We start from the raw sequence: 18,590 nt of genomic DNA, 5'->3' as shown, positions 1-18,590 counted from the left end.
GTTTGCTTTAAAAGAAGAATGATCAGATTTCCAATCTTACTTTGCAGAAAACACCAAACAGAGCTGACTATTTTAGGGTTTAGTTTCTAAAGTACTGCACATATTTTAGGTCAACAATCCAAGTACCCAAATGGGAGAGTAATTCACTAAAAAATTAATAGTCCACAATCAATTAAAAAAAACTGTATATAAATCACAGGAAAGAGATGTTCATTAATGAAACAAAAAGTAGATTTGAATACTTTCATCAATTGCTCATGTAAAAAGATAGAAGATGTCAATGAATGATAATTTATTTACATATGCAGAAGAATGTTTGTTACAAAAGAGTGGTAAAGTCTTGTTTGTTGCTAGACGTGTGAAGAGTGATTCCGGAATCACACAAGGGAGATTTACAAATCTCCCGCTATATAAATAATCCACTGGACAAAAACACAAGGATTTTGAGAGGACAAATACAAGATTCTTGCCTCTCAGTATATCGTTTAGCTTCATGTTTCATGTTATCTGTGAAGAAACAGAACTCTTCTCCTCGTTACGTGGAGCGTTCGTGCTGCCTACCACTACGGTTTCTACTGTCAATGGAGGTCACCGAATTTGAGTTCTGCCGAGAGATGATGCTCCAATATCGCTATCGGAATTCTGGAATTTGCATTTCAATAACAACATTTGAGTCCAGATTCATCTTTAACTTGACATAAAAGAATGGCATAAAGCAGATAATTGAAATGAGTCAAGTTTGAAGAGAAACTGCAATTTTGCAACGATTAGGAATAGGGAAGAACCCAGACTTATTATTGACATGGCTAGTGTGTATAGGGCTGGCTACGTATTGATAGGTTGACCCGGCTAATTAGGGAACCTCCTTTAAGCAAAACTATAACAAAGCAACTAAATTATCCATGTTTACCTGAGATTTTGGAGAAGGAAACACATTCCAAAATCGAAGTGTTTCATCACCTGCTCCTGTTACAATTGTCTGAAAAAAGGAAATCGTCTAATGTAAGAAAGAATGTTTGCACAAAAAAAGGAAGGAAATTCCAACCAAGTTGTAGCTCAGAAAGTAGAGAGAAGGAAAAAGATTGTCATCATTACCTGCCCATCGGGTGAGATGGCAAGATAAAGAACTCTGTATGTATGTCCAGTGAGGGTCGCCAACTAAACATTAACAAGGAAAAAATCGTAAACATGAAGTGGTTAACTCGAAAATTTAGTCATTTGATAGACATGTTACATTATATAACGAAAACTAACGGACCTTTGACATGGTAGGATATCTCCAGACTATTATCTGGTTTTGGGAGTATCCGTGGGTGCTGACAAGTTCATTAACGTTTTTAGACCACACAAGGTTGCAGACCTGTTTCAAAGTATACAAAGTGATGATTAGCATTATATTGCTACTGCTCATATTACGAGAGAGTTGCTAAACAAAATCGTTTGAGTAAAACATATGATATGATATGGTAGTTATATGTCAAGTTTGAAAGAAATCGTAAAATAGATAGAAAATCAGAAGTATAAGGATTTCTGAATGTGTTGTTGATATATAAAGTATATAACAATGAAGAAAGTAAATTGAGCATTTTTCATGTAACCTCTGTTTCCTACATGTATTTCCTTCATATGAAATTTCAATGATTAGTCAATCAGGAATTAAGATTAGCAAAGTGGGTCAAGATTATAACCTGACTTCCAGTATCCATGCAGCTAAGGTGTGAATTAGTGGTTGTATTCCAAAAACGAATGCATCGATCTGCTGTTCCACCACCCGAAGCAAGAAGCCCGTGTAAATGAGGAGACCATGCAATTGCTTTTACAGCTGCAGTGTGCTCACAGTATTTCAATACTGGTTGTGTTGAATGTTGATTCCAAACAAAAAGCTGCATATATTATATCGAAAGAAAATCAATACCGACAAGTGTCAACTAAGACTGTTCGAACAGGGGAAAATCAAATCCGCTCACCCTGTTATCGTTTCCACCAGATGCTAGCTCACGGCTATCATAAGACCACTTCAGTCCGCAAACCTAAATCAGCAGTTTTTGAGCTTACTTAAACTGAATTTGAAGGTTGAAAAGCTAAATCCAAAACAAATTTAAACAGGCCAATCGAAATTGAATTTGCTCTAACCTCCGACTTGTGGCCAGCAAGCTTACTAACAAAATCTTCCTGGGCACGAATATCACGGAGAAGGATAGACTTGTCTCTACTTCCTGAGGACAAAATAGACGAACTCCACGCAAGAGCCCCAACACGTAACCTGTGGCCGTCCATAGTCCTTACCTTCCTACAGCGAGATGCATCCCAAATCTACAGATGGTTCAAAGTAAATAGTAGAGAAAATGAGCATTTTGACGGATGTCGTTGGTTCAGTTGCTGCTAATTAAGTGCTTCATTTTAAATAACGCACTATGAAGTACACCAGAGATAAACGTTAAAACATAAAAGAGTATTTATGAGAGCATAACAGATATTGGGCCAGAGCAAAATTTCTGACTCCTTGAAATGTCTTCAACGAAAGCCAGAAAACTGCTCAAGGAAAATAAGCCCGTGGAAACTACATTATTGAAAACCCATAACCTACTCGCCTAATAATATGATTCCAGTAGGTAGTAATTATTTTCTGAACACAGGGAACCTACTATGACTCTCATGTATAGGTGCTAATTTGAGTATTTCTGCAAGTTCTGTTCTTATTCAGTATGTTCGTAGAAGCTTGAGTATTTTCTGAACACAGGGAACCTACTGTTACTCAAGTGTGTATCCCAAATGAACACAGTGAACCTACTGCCAATTTGAGTATTTCTGCAAGTTCTGTTCTTATTCAGTGTGTTCGTAGAAGCTTGAGTAGTTTATGAATATCTTCAAAATAATCAGAAATTGACACTGATAACATTTATCTAAAATGTATGATTGTACAAATGTTCACCACGGAGATCTTCTGACCTTTCGTAACCACTATGACATTGTTTTAGGTTTAGCTTGTAAACAATTAAGTTGAAAATGAGTCTTTCTATATTGGAGTTGCATTATTTAAACCCCAAGCTGTGCATAAGTCAACACTCAAATTTCATACTCGTTCCATGTCTTAGAACTTTCTAGCCACCTGTCTTAGAACTTTCTAGTGCCGGCGGTGATTGTTTGGAACCTATGGACGGATCGGAATAACAAGATTTTCAAGGAATCAAATGCAAACTCTAGTCTTGATGTTGATGATGTAAAAGAAACAATTTTTAGTTGGGCTGAAAGTTTGTCTAAATCTAAACACTCTTCGTATGTTGATGTAGTGAGCAATTGGGAGGCGTGGATATCATGAGAGATTCATGTCCTCCCCAATCGTTGTACAGTTTCTTTGTTTCTTCGTTTAATATATTAATTCAAATTTTCAAAAAAAAAAGAACATCCTCCACTAGCATAATCTTCCCTTGTTTGCATTGTTTTACAAAAATAAATTCTGGAAATCTTGCATGACCCAACTAAGTACTAGCGGAACGAAGATTCACTGGAGCCCAAGATGGATGCACCATATCTTCTCAAGCGTTAAATAACTTTTCTTAACTTGTATCTGCCTCGAGTTTATAGAGGCCAATCCAATCATAGGCCTTAGAGCAATATACTCTTCAACATTACTAAACATATCCAGAGAGAGACACAAAAACAAGTTAAGCTGCACCTTTATTTAGACACAAATTTGGGCTTTGTTGGAAGAATGTCTTTTGGGCACAAGTTTGGCCTTTTTGGAAAGAATGCTCTTTTCTGGACACAAGTTTAGGCTTTGACAAGGCCTCTCTCTATTTAGAATTACCAACTCTATACTCCATAAATGAATCCAAGAAACTCTAGGTGTTTGATTGTTATTCGAAGGTCAACAGGTCAAGTACTTAAAATGTTACTTTCAGTCGACATTTTAATGATTGGGAACTAACATGCTAGCAGCCTTACTAATACTACTGGAGGGTACCTCATGGTAGACTCGTTAATGTGATGGTGAATTGATTAATCAACTCCTACTTCATTGTAGTTGTGCTGTTGAGGTTTGGTTGTACATCCTAAACTCGATGCAAGCAATGTGGTGTATCCCCAAAAGAATAGAAGATCTTCTCCAAGGAGAAAAATCAAGGTGCCGGTAAGTAGGAAAAACTTTTAGAACATGATTCCACAAACAATATGTTGGGGTATTCAGAAGTCCAGAAACTCAGCTACTTCCAAAGAGAAGAAAGTGGGTGCTAAGTCAATCATATATTTCACCAATAGAAATCTCTATAATTGGTCCAGGGGTCACTTGTGGGCTGCAAATCGTCTGATTTTTTGTATAGTTGGGAACCCATTACAGCTGACATATAGTGAGAGTATCTCAGCTGGCAAGAGCGCTATGCTTCTTAAGGGTAACCTGCAGCTATATCTTGTATGGGTAATAACAAAATCATGTTTTGATCGAATAAGCCACAGACACATCATATTGAGCTGAAAGTAGTTGATGTTACTAATCATATACACCTCAACATAGATCCAGTTTTCCTATATCATTTTGAGCAACTGTACCGTGATTACTCAAACATTAGTTTTATGCTAAACATCTTCTTGGTTTCTTAACTAAGTTAACAAAACACTAGATCCACTTACTAACAGTCTAAACATGAAACACAATTTATAAACAAAAAAACAAAATCTTACCTGTACTTTACCATTATTAGTTCCAACAGCTAGATGTGTCCCACGGTGTGCCCATCCAACCGAGCAGACACTATCATCCATTCCTAAGTCACATAACTTAGTCACCTTCATATAACAAAATGATGCCAGGATTTAGAACTAAGATCTAATGCCAAAACAAGAATTCATGGAGGAGAACAACATCGCAAAAGGTTTGATAATCAACTATAAACACAGCAGTATAAACCGAAATCGAAAATTTTCCAATAGCTTACCTTACTACTACAAGCATTCCATAGATAAACACAATTACCCAACCCCACAGCCAACACATTATTTGCAGACCAATCAACAAGATTTAGATAAAAATCATCTTGTAGTGCAGGAGCATCCAATACCTAAAAAAACAACCCACATTTAAAAATCAAAACCTGTTAAATATTAAGCAAAAGAAACCCTAAAATTGAACGAAAAAGATTACCTTGTAAGGCGATCTAGGTACTTTTCTAGGTGCTTTAGTTGGACTTGGAGCTACACCAGGCATTGTTGTATCATCAAAACCAAAAGGAGAGAGAGAATACATAGAACGCCTAGTTTCAGTTTTATACCTAAAAATATTTCTACTTGGTGGACTAAAAGAAGTACTACTTCCATCTAATGAAGAATGTTTCTCAGGTGTTAATGGTGAAACAACTCCAGAAGAGTCATTACCGAAAAGAACAGTTCTTAATAGGGTTGAATAAGCACCAGAATTACCACCATCTTCACGACCATCAGATGAAGAATTAGATGGAGGAGTAGAAATATCAAATAGGGCAAAATTAGAACCAGATCTACTTGGAATAAATCGATCACTATAAATTGTTTTTGAAGGTGAAGGATGGTAACCTGCACCTACCAATTGATCTACATGAGAAGAAGAATAAGATGATGAAGATGGGGTTTCTAGAGAGAGAGAAGATCTAGACATGTCAGGTGGAAGATTCAATTGAGAAGAAGAAGAAGATATGTTGTGTCTTCTAATGGAAGACCTATTTTCAATTGGAGGAGTTGAAGGATCACCCATTGTTAGATCTTCAAAGATCGATTTGATCTAAGAAGAAGAACCCTTTGATTTGATCAAGCAATTGGAAAATGGGAATTTTTTTGGGAACAAAATTGGAACCCTAGAGGTTGATTCGTGTGAAGACAGAGAGGGGAAGTAAAGTAGAGAGAGAAAGTGAAGCTCTATCTCTAGGAGACTCGTCTCTCTCTCTCTATCTCTCTCTCTATCTCTCTCTCTAGTTGGGAGGGATTTAGAAATACTGTTAAAAACTACTCTTAAGTTTTTTTTACGGGAAAGATTTTTTTCCCGGGAGAAATTATTTTTCTCATATATGGTAATTTTTCTTCGAGCTATTGATTCCGTGGGAAAGCTCTTGATGGATACTTGAGGGCATCTACATTTGGAAGGGGGCATGTTAACTTTGGGTCAATCTTATGTGCCTCAAAATAACTAGTTTAAATTACACTTTCTCAAAATCAACTTGGTTGTATTTTTGTTTTCTAATATTCACCTCTACCACCACTACTGCCACTTCGAGCTACAACCAATACTTCCCACTACAACCACCAATTCTAGTCACAACTACCATTTCCGACAACTACCGACATTCTCTCTCTGTTGTTCTGCCCTTTTCTCTCTCAAACTCTCTCTTTCTCTCCATTCACGTGAAGGAAATTTTTTTTTCTCGAGAAAAATTTTTCTCAACTGTGAAGAGAGAGAGGACAAAGAGGAGAGAGGAGTACAAAGTGAGAGAGAGAGAGAGAAAGGGTATTGTAGAGAACGAGAGATAGAAAGAGAGAAACTGATAGTGGTGGTAGTGGTTGTGCTGGTGGTCGAAAGTGGCGATGAATACGAAGGTTAAAGTAAAAAAAATCAAACATGATGATTTTTGACTTCGAGATCAAATTGTCCTTCAGTTACTTTACTCAACTTAGATTAACCCAAAGTTTACATGCTCCCCAACCAAAACTAAATGTCCCAAAACATCTCCCAAAGTTTTAACCATCCAAAGGCAAAGGTGTCATTTTCTAGCTAGTTCCGAATTTGAAACAAATTGGAACTAGATTTTCTCGGTTTTTCCGGTCTATAATGTCTTGTTCTGGTCCATAACAAGAACTTTGAGAATCCAATTCTCTTTTTCTTTTTTCTTACATCTTCTTATGCTGGGGCATGTAAACCCATTCTTCCTGATTACTCATGATATTTTTGAAAATGCAAAATATATCTTTTGGATCTAGCCCCGTAACGATTAAAATTTGATACGATTCAGAATTCATTGTGTAGTATTACCTGCGATTGAGATATAAGAGAACCAACTAAAACATAAGAGATTGAATACCTTTTGATCTGTTTAAACTTCGAAGCATACATCACGTTAATATCGTTTCTTTAATAAAATATAAAAGATAATATATATGAATATATCACATTCAAATCATTATTAAAATTGTATATTACAGGATATGTATGTGATAACCCAACAATTAAGATAGCCTCAAGCTACATTAGGATCAGCTTAACCTTGACTCCTATACCAAATGCACCTTTGGATAGGTTAGTGAAATCTAATTGTAAGAACAAAATCATGTGTCTATTAAGCTGGGATGGTGTGAAGGAATCAAAGGCTTTGAGTGGTAGATGGTACTAGAGCTCAAGATGACTCGGCTCTGTAAATAAGGTAACCAATAAAAAAAATGTGACGCCCCAAGCGTTAGCAGTTAACGATACTGTTTTCATATTTCGCACCTTACACGGGCAAGGGGTTATATTCTTAACAAAGGTTCTACGAGTCTCCTCAAAAGGTTTCACCACTTACTAGGCTTGAGCGTTTACCTATAGCCTGGCCTCCGGACACTCTCGTGAGCGATGTAGGACTAACACAATTCCCTCACTCTTCAATGAATTGACGTCTTCGACTCTGATACCACTTGTGACATCCTAAGTCTCGCAGTTAACGATATTGTCCCCGCTTTCTTGTGAAGCCCCCTCCCAGAAAAAATCTCACCACTTATTAAGCTTGAGTGTACATTTATAACTCAGGCTCCGAACACTCTCGTGAGCGATGTGAGACTATCACAAAAACTGATTCCATTTTAGTCACAGACAACGTAGATTGGTAAATCCATAGTGTCACCCTTGGCTAGTTTTCTTAGTCTAGCCTATTACCCAAAATATGCTATATATTTTCGGAACATATAATTATATTTTTTTTTGTTGAAATTTTGGAACATAATATATTATATGGTATGTGATCTAGAAACTATAGTAGTAGAAAAAGAAAGATTATTATATGATTGATATTAGGAAATTAAACAAAAAAAAACAGGTAGACCTAAAGATAATTTTCTTAAGATTCCCGACCATTTGTGTCACTACCCCAATAATTCTTGAATTTATATTTGTTCATTCAATCACAATATTATGAAACTTGACTTGAATTATGTAACGCCTCAAGCCTTAGCAGTTGCCGATATTGTCCCCGCTTTAACCACCTCACATAGGCACGGGGTTTTGTCCTTGGCGAAGGCACCACAAGCCTACCCAAAAGGTCTCGGTACTTACTAAGCTTGAGCTTACACATATAGCCCAGTCTCTGGACTCTCTTGTGAGCAATGTGGGACTATTACAATCCCCCACCCTCAGCGAAGAGCCGTCCTCGGCTCTGATACCACTTTGTAACGCCCCAAGCCTTAGCAGTTGCCGATATTGTCCCCGCTTTAACCACCTCACATAGGTACGGGGTTTTGTCCTTGGCGAAGGCACCACAAGCCTACCCAAAAGGCCTCGGTACTTACTAAGCTTGAGCTTACACATATAGCCCAGTCTCTGGACACTCTTGTGAGCAATGTGGGACTATTACAATCCCCCACCCTCAGCGAAGAGCCGTCCTCGGCTCTGATACCACTTTGTAACACCCCAAGCTTTAGCAGTTGCCGATATTGTCCCCGCTTTAACCACCTCACACAGGTACGGGGTTTTGTCCTTGGCGAAGGCACCACAAGCCTACCCAAAAGGCCTCGGTATTGGGCGAAGACACGCGATTCGCCCGACCTATCAGAGCACGCAGCGACATCGTGGACCCCCCACATACACGATTTTGTCCTCACTTAGCCACCACACAGCGTGGTGTGAGGTTTTGTCTTGGCGAAGGCACCACAGACCTTCCCAAGAGGCCTCGGTACTTACTAAGCTTGAGCTTACACATATAGCCCAGTCTCTGGACACTCTTGTGAGCAATGTGGGACTATTACAATCCCCCACCCTCAGCGAAGAGCCGTCCTCGGCTCTGATACCACTTTGTAACGCCCCAAGCCTTAGAAGTTGCCGATATTGTCCCCGCTTTAACCACCTCACATAGGTACGGAGTTTTGTCCTTGGCGAAGGCACCACAAGCCTACCCAAAAGGCCTCGGTACTTACTAAGCTTGAGCTTACACATATAGCCCAGTCTCTAGACACTCTTGTGAGCAATGTGGGACTATTACAAATTACAATTGTTATAGCTATCCTATCTGATTTGAATTAAACCAGAATGTTCACCTTTTTATTTGATTTGATGCAATGATTGAAAATTAATTTTAGTTAATTTGCTCAGGCTCGACTCATATCCATACACTTTAGATGGGATTATCCAAGCTCCCGGCAACAATACAAATTTGTACTTGTTTAGCTTTAATCCAAACAGCAAAATAAAATGGAAGGGGAGACTACGAAATTTTCTGAGGGCGTCCACAACAATTCATGAGGGCGCCTATAATTTTTTTCTTAAATTTGGCCCAGCTCAATATTGGACACTTTATCCACACTTTGTGGTATGGCTAAAATTAAGTTGGGAAGTTCTAAGGTGTTCCTATAAGTGTTAAAGGCGCATCCCTTCACTCATTAACAAAAAAGAAAAGAAAAACTTAGCCTTCCTTTAGTTGATTTGATAGTTGATGACAGACTATCATACCAGTCTCTAGAAATGAATTCACAATGTGCACTAGGTTAAGAAATTACCATACACTATGCAAATTGGAATAAAATTTAGAAGTTCATTCATACATAACTTTCCTTGTTTAAATTTAGAAGTACCTTGGTACATTCATACTTAAAAGTTACATGTACTTTCCCTTCATTATTAAACAAGTCATGTTCATGATTTCATCTCTTCATGGAAGACCTTCAAGAAGAAAAACAAGAAACAAAAGTAAAGAATTTTTGCCATATTGATTTAATGAGCTCCCCTAGCAGCCTCAAACATCAAAGTTGGACCTTGAGTTAATATGTTGTAGATTTTTGTCCGAGGAAAGCTCATACGTCTCTATCTGTATCACGTGAGATCCACGCCCATTACCTCGACTCCAATTTAACATCATAAGAACTCAAGCTCATTAAATAGTTTTTCAAGAATTTTTGCAAGACCTTAAAAGATGATCAACTTTAAGGAGGAGAATATTCATGTTCAAGACTAGGTTGAGTTCTAGTTGGAGGTGCCTTTGGCATTTTTACATGTCCAACCATTGCAATTTGCAAAGCTTCTTCTTCATAGGCTTTTCTTTCCATTTCAACCATTTGAGACCTTTTCTTCACCTTAACAAACATTGCAATAAACAACAACCCTAACAGAAAAACACCCAATACACCTCCTACTGAACTTCCAAGTATGATTTTCCATTCACTCAATTCACCTTCCTTCGATGTTGTTAACGGGCTTTTCTCTATTACCAATCCGAAGTGCCCGTTTCTTACCGATAAACAAATACCCGACGATATTTGATCATATATATTAACCTTCCCATCATCACCAAAACTAGCACACAAAAGTTTAGTACCTACTCTTGTCATGAGAGTTCTTGTAACATTTGAAAAATCGATTATAATGGGCTTTTTCTCCGCGAATATCTCTACCTCATGGGCTAAGTTTGTAGTATTCAAATTTGTTGGATCATAAGCAAGAAGCCCAAGAACAGGAGAAACAAGTTGATAACCAGAAACATTGTAATTCTCATAGTAAACTTTTGACAAGTTTAGACCTAAATTTTGTCTAACTAGTACTACTCTTTCCAAGCAAGGTTGAACACTAATTCCTGTACCGAGATGAAACTCTTTAACATTTGTACCATACCTCCTTAGACTTCCACACCTTAATCTTACCATATCCGCTCGAACACCAGACAAATTAGTCGGTAAACTCAGCGAGTAAACGAAACCCGTCTTGGGAAGATTTGTGTAAGAACGTAGAGCGTAATCACCGAGGGTACGATCGAGAAGAAGAGTATCATCTATTATGCTGTGGGCATCGACCAACTTTTTGGATTGAAAAACAAGAAAGAAAACAACATTCATAGTAAGAATGAGAGAGAGGGGAGGCCTTATGATCATCCTGTAGGAGTTTGGTCCAGCTTTGATTTGCTCCTTTGAGAAAGAGAGAGAGAGAGAGAGAGAGATGTGATTATGTGAAGATTAGGAAAATTTTTTACTACATTTAAGAACTTAATATTTAAAAAATGTATTCTAGCTAGAATGAAAGAAAAAGGAGAGAAAGGAAGTTAATGTATTTTCTTTCTAATTATATGTGGGTGAATTTGGAGAGAACAAGTTGAATTTTGGAAGGTAGTTGTTGGGTTTGGAACCCTCTTTACTCTTTATGGTACATTATTCATGTACAACTTAGATATACCTCCTAGCCCTAGGCTCCTCCTCCATAAAGGTCACTTGGCTACTTTGGTGCAACATCTTGGGTCACTTTCTTATTCACCAATGTCAAAACTCTGCTTGATCAATAAGGGCCAATAGATGTTCTAATAACAACTAGAGTAGTAAGATTTGCACCCTTGATCCTATCAACCTCAAATTTGATCTATTTCAAAATGAGAAGTCGTTTGTTCTAATGGGGTAATCCAGGGTGGGTAAAGAGATGATTAATTTGGAGCACAAGGACAAGGAAATGATGACATCTAACTTTAAAGGAAAATAAAAGAAAAGAAACAATGAATAAGTCTATATCTTGCTAGCGTGCACCAACTTGGGGCCCTTTATGTGACTATCTAGTCTAATCATGCTTGGAGTCTTGGGGACAATATTGAGTATCCTATACATATGAATATATATTCCTTGGGTTTTTTTTATGTATATATTCTGATGATCCAAGTTCTTGGAGTTATTGATATTCCGTCAGCTCCCTACTCGGATCTAAATTCTCTGAAGATGGTGAATTGTTTTAAAAAACACTATGCAAGTTTGTTCAGAAAGTCTCTAACTTGAGATCACATCCATCATTTAAGTTTAGAATGTTTCTTTTAAGAGATGGTAAGAGCATTACATCTTCAAGGATTTTGAAGCACTCGACTAATGGTCGAGAACGAAAGATTCAACTGATAGATAAACAACATAATCCCTAACTATGCGAAACTAAGAAAATATTATTATCTGGACTTCAAGTTTAAGTTGTAGGTGATAGAAATTTGGAATCCCCATCCCCACCTAAATGGTGAAAAATATATTCATTTCTAGGTAAGGGAAGAATATCTTAATTGGCATGTGTGATGATTGGAAACATAATCTTCCTCCACTATAACAATAACATAATGGGTATTTTTAAGGAGAGCTTAAGGTTCAATCTTAAGTTTCCTTTGGCCCTTACCAATAAAATAATCCCCCAACAATCCATGATATGATCAATAGCTTTGGAATTTAAAGAGTGCGACTCCACCACCACCACTTTATTTAAAGAACATATACAAAGTCAAAATTGTGTTTGACAAATTTTTTTTTTTCTTCATAAAAATACTCCATGTTATTCAAACATTTAATTTTATATTATCAGAATTCTTTGCAAAATTAACTTGTGTAAAGAAAATAGGAAAAATGAAACATTAACAGTTTCTCTTTTTGAAGATGTTGGTCGTCAATCAATGAAAATTTACATAAGAAGAGTAAGTTAAACCGGTATTCCAGTTCGAAGGAGCTACATTATATGCTACGATAGTTTCACGAGTAGTGTAAGAAGTGATCTTGAAAGAAAGAGATTGCCCTCCTAATGTTGCGAATGCTTGGTACGATGCTCCCCAATTGTGGCTCATGTTAATCCAGTTAGTTTTGCTTCCTTTCACTGATATACTCGATATGTCACCGCCTCCTCCAACGTTCATTATGTAAACTAGTAACCAATACCCATTCCCTTGGAATGAAAATCGTAGTCCGCCTTTCTTCATACATGGAACCCTGTAATAAAAAATGTGAATGAATTTAGTACACTAAAATTGATTTAAGTTAATTAATCTCTCTTTTGATAGTCGATCAAATAGAAGTATAAAGGAAAAAAATTACCTGCGGTACATTACGGGAACAATACCCGCTTTCCATTGAGCAATTTTCATGAAGGCGGGCTTGGACATGTCGAAATGGATCCTAGGAGGGTTGCACCATCCTCCATTGTTACCAGCCTGAGACCAATTGGGTGGGCAAATGTTGGTTGAAGTAATGGTTGTGATAGGTGAGCCTGGATAGCACCATTTTGAATTAACACATTTGATTTGGTAACAAGTTCCACAAGAATAACCATTGTTGAATATTGTTGTGCTCAATGCTGCTGTATCTGTCCCATAACCACTATTAAACAAGTTTCCATAACCACATGCTCCTCCTGCAAAAATCACAAAAGATAATAGCAACCATTGCTTTATCAATCACAAATATACATATACTTTTCTAAAACGTCGTAATAACAGAAACAACATTTGTTTTTTTTTGTATTACCGCTTCACATTTTTTCCAATTATTTGGGAACGGCCATATATATGGTCATTATAGTTATGTAAATATAGTGAAAATGAAAATAAACATACGTACCCATAGTTGCAGAGGCAGATTCGTCACCATAGAAGGTAGCATCGGCATATGACCATGAAGTGGCTTTGAATGGAGCCACATAACCGGCTTCAACAACCATGATCATCATCGATACACATGTGAGAATGAAGAAGAAACTGAGGTTCCATGACTGGAACAAAGAAGACATGCTTCTTGAGTTTTGGGTATACATATAAACTTGATGATAATTATAACTTAAAAATGTGGCTATATATATATAGAGATGCCTAAATAATATAGAATTGTTTGACAAAAATTTAGTGACTCCCACGACGACATGTCTTTGTTTTTAGTCAACAAATTAGCAAGAGAATGAGAAGGTTTGGTCATATGCAACTAGGGTCCACCATCCTTGATGTCTTAATATACAATATTCACATATATATATATATATACATATTAATTTGACTTAAAAAAATATAATGTTAAGACTTTTGTTGTGGTAGTATAAACATGACAGTCTTTTACATCATATAGAACTATGTATTTAATCAATGGCCAAGTTGAATCTCCATTGTTATGTCCAAAGAATTCCTTTTTGTTTTAGTTTACTAATTCTAGATTTTGAAAAGTCTTATGAGAAGACATGGGCCCCACTAACCCAAATTGTATATAGGCTTCAAAGGCCCCACTAACCAAGTACTCTTCCATACATCTACTTTTCTTACTAGTTAGAATTGGCCCGTGGAAGCCTACATCTTTGTTCATTGTCAATTGATTTCAAATTAGATAATTGCAAATTTTTCATGGTAAAAAGACAATATACATGATATATCCAGTGACCACACGTATGAATTGAACGTCACTGCGACAATATCTGATAGTTATGGGTGCATTGAACGTAACTGCGCACAGCTCAGTGATCTCCTTGGATATTCTCCAAGGGGTTTCTTGATCAAAGGTGGATATTAAATCTGGGGAGATGTTAGTGACATAGTTGTGGTACAAATCTCACAAGGAAGTTGGATTAGAAAAAATGTGGTATTTACAGGGTTTGTCTAACATCAAAGACAACGCTTATGCTTTCTCTCCTCGACGAATCAAGCATCACGAGTGGGCGCCTATGAAAACAAATGAGGCTTAGGTAAGCAAATTTATCGACAAATTTGTGTACCCATTTAGATGAGTCGTGCATCACAAGTGAAATGAAAAAAAACATGGAATTGCACTCAAAATCACACCCACAATAACAAACTGAAGCTTACACATAACAATGATTTCCAATATTGCTTTTTGAGCTACTTTCTTTCATGAGCTAGTTATATGGAAGTACATTAAAAACCCTGACTGCCATAAATCTGGTATGCGTCCGAGTAAATGTTGGGCTCGAAGCAGACAAACATTCCGTGGAGATGTTTCTGGAAAAGGGTAACGGTGAGTGAACACACAAAAGCTGATAATCCACCTGTAGAAGACACTCCAAGTGGCGCTAGGTTACAAAACTTGAGGAGGCTCATCAACTGGGAAAATTTCAAGGCTGCATTGTCTGGAGTCTTAAATGCTTGTACTTCTGCTCTGTGTTGAAGCATCTGGCGCTTTCTGTTAAGCCTTTTGATACTAGGAGATTCAACACTCCAACACCCTCTTGCAAAGCCGCATCAATCTTGTCCAAGAAATAATATTCATTAGTGTTACAAGAAAGAAATGAGGGTCTACATTAAATAGGCGAGCGAAAGATCTTTAGACAATAAAAAGAAACACTCCATTCGAGCAACGAAATTAGTTTAAAAATAGAACATAAATTGTCAGTCATGATCCAAGTACAAGTATATCTGAACACTCTAAACAACATCTGTTTAATGCATTTCTGATCTGTATATTAGGTCGTTAACTGTTCTTCGTTAAGCTAGAATATGTTCATTTGGATCGAAAAACATATATAGACTGTAGATATCAAAGGCCAAAACTTTTATTCGTAATCGGGTCAATTGCGTGAGATGTAAATGGGCATATGTTCAGTAATCAAAACTTACTCGTCCACGCGCGGTTGCATTGAACTTCTGAAGCATGTATGCTTTTGGATCCATTTGACCTGGAGGCCTTCCTATACCTGCAACAGAGAATATGTTGACCACAATAATTCTTTGTGCTGCTAAGAAATTAATCAATAACAGCAGATAGCTTCTAGCTTACCAATTCTTAATCGACCAAACTCTCTGTTCCCTCGAAAATGGTGAATCACACTCTTCACACTGCTCAATAATAAGGGCCGTTAGAGTACTTGTCCAACAAAGAACCAGGAACCAGAATAAAGCATTAAGACAAGATGTATCTAGCTTTGTCCAGATTTCCAGTTTAAAAAGCGTTTAACTGAAAAAAAATCTGAATAGTTTGACACCATTTTGAGCGTTTACTGAAAGAATCAGGGACTAGTTGCCCAACTCAAGCAGTCGGCTCTTTAGTCGCCAATTAACACCTCCTTCATTAAACCGATTGCTCTGGTGGTGTCTAGCACTGTAATAGTGCTTACGCCTGACTAGGCGCCGATTTTAATAGCAACACTGATAACCCAACTGGATCATCGTCGCAGTTATTTCATTGTCGCAATAAAGATCCTCACTCCACTTAGGAGTTCAAAGAGAGAGCGTGAGAGAGAGACCAAAAAAAAAGTGAGATAATTGTTTGTACCCGTTATGGCTTCCATGCCCTCCTTTATCATGCAAACGAAGCACACCACAAGGCAAGTTCATGTCATCAAAAAACTAAAATTACAGACCACGAGTATCAAATTAGTTTGATGTACTCAAATATCTAGAGCAATGAACCTGGAAGGAAGGGAAGTACCACAAGCACACGATTGAGTGGTAGCTTATAATATGCTGCAAGGGGTCCAGCCTGCAACCAACACAAGAAATTAATATATAATGCCTCGACCTTGTACGGAATTCACAAAATAAGCTTCCAAAGTCATAAAATTCAAAAAAATTGATCCTGCCACAATATTTTTATTCATCCGCCCGACTTGATAAGTTTAACTGATAAATGTGATCAATGCCTAACTTAACGAAAACCACTTATGTCTATACGCCAAAAATACTTCATCTATAGACACGCAGACAATATCTGAACTCACAAAATAATCATTTAAACTCATATAGTAATGAAAAATGCAACGTTCAAATTATGAAAAAATCTGTTCCTGGTGAGATTTGGGGGCCCAACGCAAAACTAAGCTTTTCGTGTCAAATTTCATAACTGATGCATTATAATCATGTTCATATTGAAATTACATTGGGAACTCAAGCTTTTTGCAAGTTTTTGTTCTTACACTAGGCACAACATTTTTAAGCAAACTTAAAGCCTTAAAAAATCTCATCCCCAAATGATAATTGTGAAGTGATAAAGAAAAAGAGAAAGGGTCCTCACCGATTCACCACTCAAATTCATGTATGTCTGGGGTTTCGCAAGAAAAACTGGAACATCACTGATTAAACCTGGATGAGAAAAGGCAATTTCGATCATTTTTTATGTTTATGAAACTACACATGAAACCTCAAATTGATCCAAAATTAGTAGGGGAAATCAAACCGACCTTGGCCGAAGAGAGCTTTACAATGAACTGTATCCATAGAAATTCCATGGGATTGTGCAAATGAATCAATCATCTCAAACCCAACCTGCTTCAACAAAAAAATACAGATATAGAGGTAAGTAAGGGGTTTCAAAGATGAAAAGGAATGAGCAGAAATGATGAATGAAGGATAAGGTATAGGAAGTTCACATTGTGTCTTGTGCCTTGGTATTTCTGACCAGGATTGCCCAAACCCACAAACAACCATGGCTTCTTTTCAAAAGAAGAAGAAGAAGAAGAAGTGGAGAAGAAACGCCTTGAAGCACTTATTCTAGTTCCTCCTCCTGCTAGGTATTTACCAATAATCATGCTTTACCCAACTTTTTCTTAACCTAACACCCATTTAAGAATGAGATTTTATCCACCCATCTTTCACCACCTTCAAAAATCACCTTTGTTATTTCATTTTATTCAAGAAATTTCAGACTGTAATCGGACTCAACTAAGAACAAAATGAAGAAATCTATATAAAACAGTGAAATATCAGCTGTTACTTACTCTCTTGGTTCGTCGGACCAAGTGGAAGAGGCTTCAGCCGTTTCGCCCTTTCTCTCTCTAGGGTTTAAGTGGAAGAGAAATGAAGTGAAGAATAAGATGCTTCAGTGGTTCAGCCGTTTCACTCCTTTGACTCTCTCTCTCTCTCTATGGTTGGGCTCTATGGTTGGGGTTGGGGAAGACAAGTGAAAACGAAGTTTAATAACTTTAATAACTCAAATACAATAATATGGATTCCACCACTTCTAGATATCGAACTTGGGACCTCCAAAGTTTTGGAGTTTATACTATCAACACTTGGCAACCAAGTGTTGACAACAGTCCCTATAATAGATACATGAGACCTGTAGGATTTGAAGGCCACGTGATGGTACCACGAGATGTTTTGTGGCCGGTCGATCATCTTATGGGAAGGCCTTTCACGAGCTTCCTTGTTCGATGGTTTCCCCACAAACCCTCTATGAGAGTTTGCTTGAAATAATAACTTCTCCGTCTCTGAAGCGAGACTGGTCTACCTTCACAGACGAAAGAGGTTTCGATGAAGAGGATTATTTTCGATGAAGAGGATTATTCTCTTCGCCGAAATAGTCAAAGAGAGTTTTGTTTTCGGGAGAATTAGAGAGAGAATGAGAGTCTGAGCAGAAGGGGACAAAGAGTATGAGCAGGGCGAGAATGGTGGCGGTGATGATCGTGGGTGGTGGTGAAGATGAAGAACTGAAGATGGAGAAGATAATTAGGGGGTAAAATTAAACATATAAGTTTTTGGGGACCAGGATTAAATTCTCTTCTAATTCAACCAGAATCAAGCCTGATTGAGTCTAAGTTTATATGTCTAGAAACCAACCAAAGGTGGATGCGTCAAAGCCCTAGGCAAACATTTTTCTGTGATTGGAGATAAAATTAATAACGGTTTGGCATTACGGCAAAAAATTGAGGCGACACTCTACATCGTGTAATGATTATTTTGCAA

At 37.4% G+C, this 18,590-nt stretch overlaps 4 protein-coding genes across 8 annotated transcripts; all 4 read right to left on the bottom strand.

Annotated features, from left to right (window-relative positions):
- Nucleotides 1-231: 231 nt before the first annotated feature.
- On the bottom strand, nt 232-6,019 carry LOC147535206 (B-type cell cycle switch protein ccs52A-like). The gene is made up of 10 exons (XM_086646577.1): nt 5,138-6,019; nt 4,932-5,054; nt 4,678-4,782; nt 2,134-2,313; nt 1,968-2,030; nt 1,689-1,883; nt 1,259-1,360; nt 1,096-1,158; nt 911-979; nt 232-642 (listed from the first exon to the last, which is right to left on the bottom strand). Exons 1-10 carry the CDS (start codon nt 5,720-5,722, stop codon nt 589-591), a joined length of 1,539 nt encoding a protein of 512 aa, XP_086502703.1. The 5' UTR covers nt 5,723-6,019; the 3' UTR covers nt 232-588.
- A 3,722-nt stretch (nt 6,020-9,741) lies between these two features.
- On the bottom strand, nt 9,742-11,154 carry LOC147535205 (uncharacterized). The gene has a single exon (XM_086649049.1). It carries the CDS (start codon nt 11,062-11,064, stop codon nt 10,123-10,125), a length of 942 nt encoding a protein of 313 aa, XP_086505175.1. The 5' UTR covers nt 11,065-11,154; the 3' UTR covers nt 9,742-10,122.
- A 1,324-nt stretch (nt 11,155-12,478) lies between these two features.
- On the bottom strand, nt 12,479-13,753 carry LOC147535204 (expansin-A18-like). Its single transcript, XM_086648230.1, has 3 exons — nt 13,534-13,753; nt 13,012-13,327; nt 12,479-12,906 (listed from the first exon to the last, which is right to left on the bottom strand). Exons 1-3 carry the CDS (start codon nt 13,724-13,726, stop codon nt 12,594-12,596), a joined length of 822 nt encoding a protein of 273 aa, XP_086504356.1. The 5' UTR covers nt 13,727-13,753; the 3' UTR covers nt 12,479-12,593.
- Nucleotides 13,754-14,695: 942 nt separating this feature from the next.
- LOC147535203 (Peptidyl-tRNA hydrolase family protein) lies at nt 14,696-17,915 on the bottom strand. Of its 5 annotated transcripts, none has more exons than XM_086646586.1 (9): nt 17,624-17,915; nt 17,276-17,504; nt 17,087-17,171; nt 16,921-16,988; nt 16,339-16,389; nt 16,183-16,256; nt 15,688-15,746; nt 15,528-15,604; nt 14,696-15,157 (listed from the first exon to the last, which is right to left on the bottom strand). In XM_086646586.1, the coding sequence occupies exons 2-9, from the start codon at nt 17,432-17,434 to the stop codon at nt 15,026-15,028; spliced, it is 705 nt and encodes a 234-aa protein (XP_086502712.1). In that variant the 5' UTR covers nt 17,435-17,504; nt 17,624-17,915; the 3' UTR covers nt 14,696-15,025. The 5 variants fall into 5 exon arrangements, with proteins under 5 accessions (XP_086502712.1, XP_086502717.1, XP_086502714.1 ...); XM_086646591.1 differs by having other exon boundaries at nt 17,276-17,409; nt 17,624-17,874; XM_086646588.1 differs by having other exon boundaries at nt 17,276-17,457; nt 17,624-17,813.
- Between the last annotated feature and the right edge of the window lie 675 nt (nt 17,916-18,590).

Source organism: Eschscholzia californica, unplaced genomic scaffold (genome assembly GCF_041429995.1).
Source record: "Eschscholzia californica isolate CP2 unplaced genomic scaffold, dmEscCali1.0.p SCAF_6, whole genome shotgun sequence".
NCBI lineage: Eukaryota > Viridiplantae > Streptophyta > Magnoliopsida > Ranunculales > Papaveraceae > Eschscholzia > Eschscholzia californica.
Note: the sequence above shows the minus strand (reverse complement) of the source record. Positions and strands in the feature narration are given on the sequence as shown.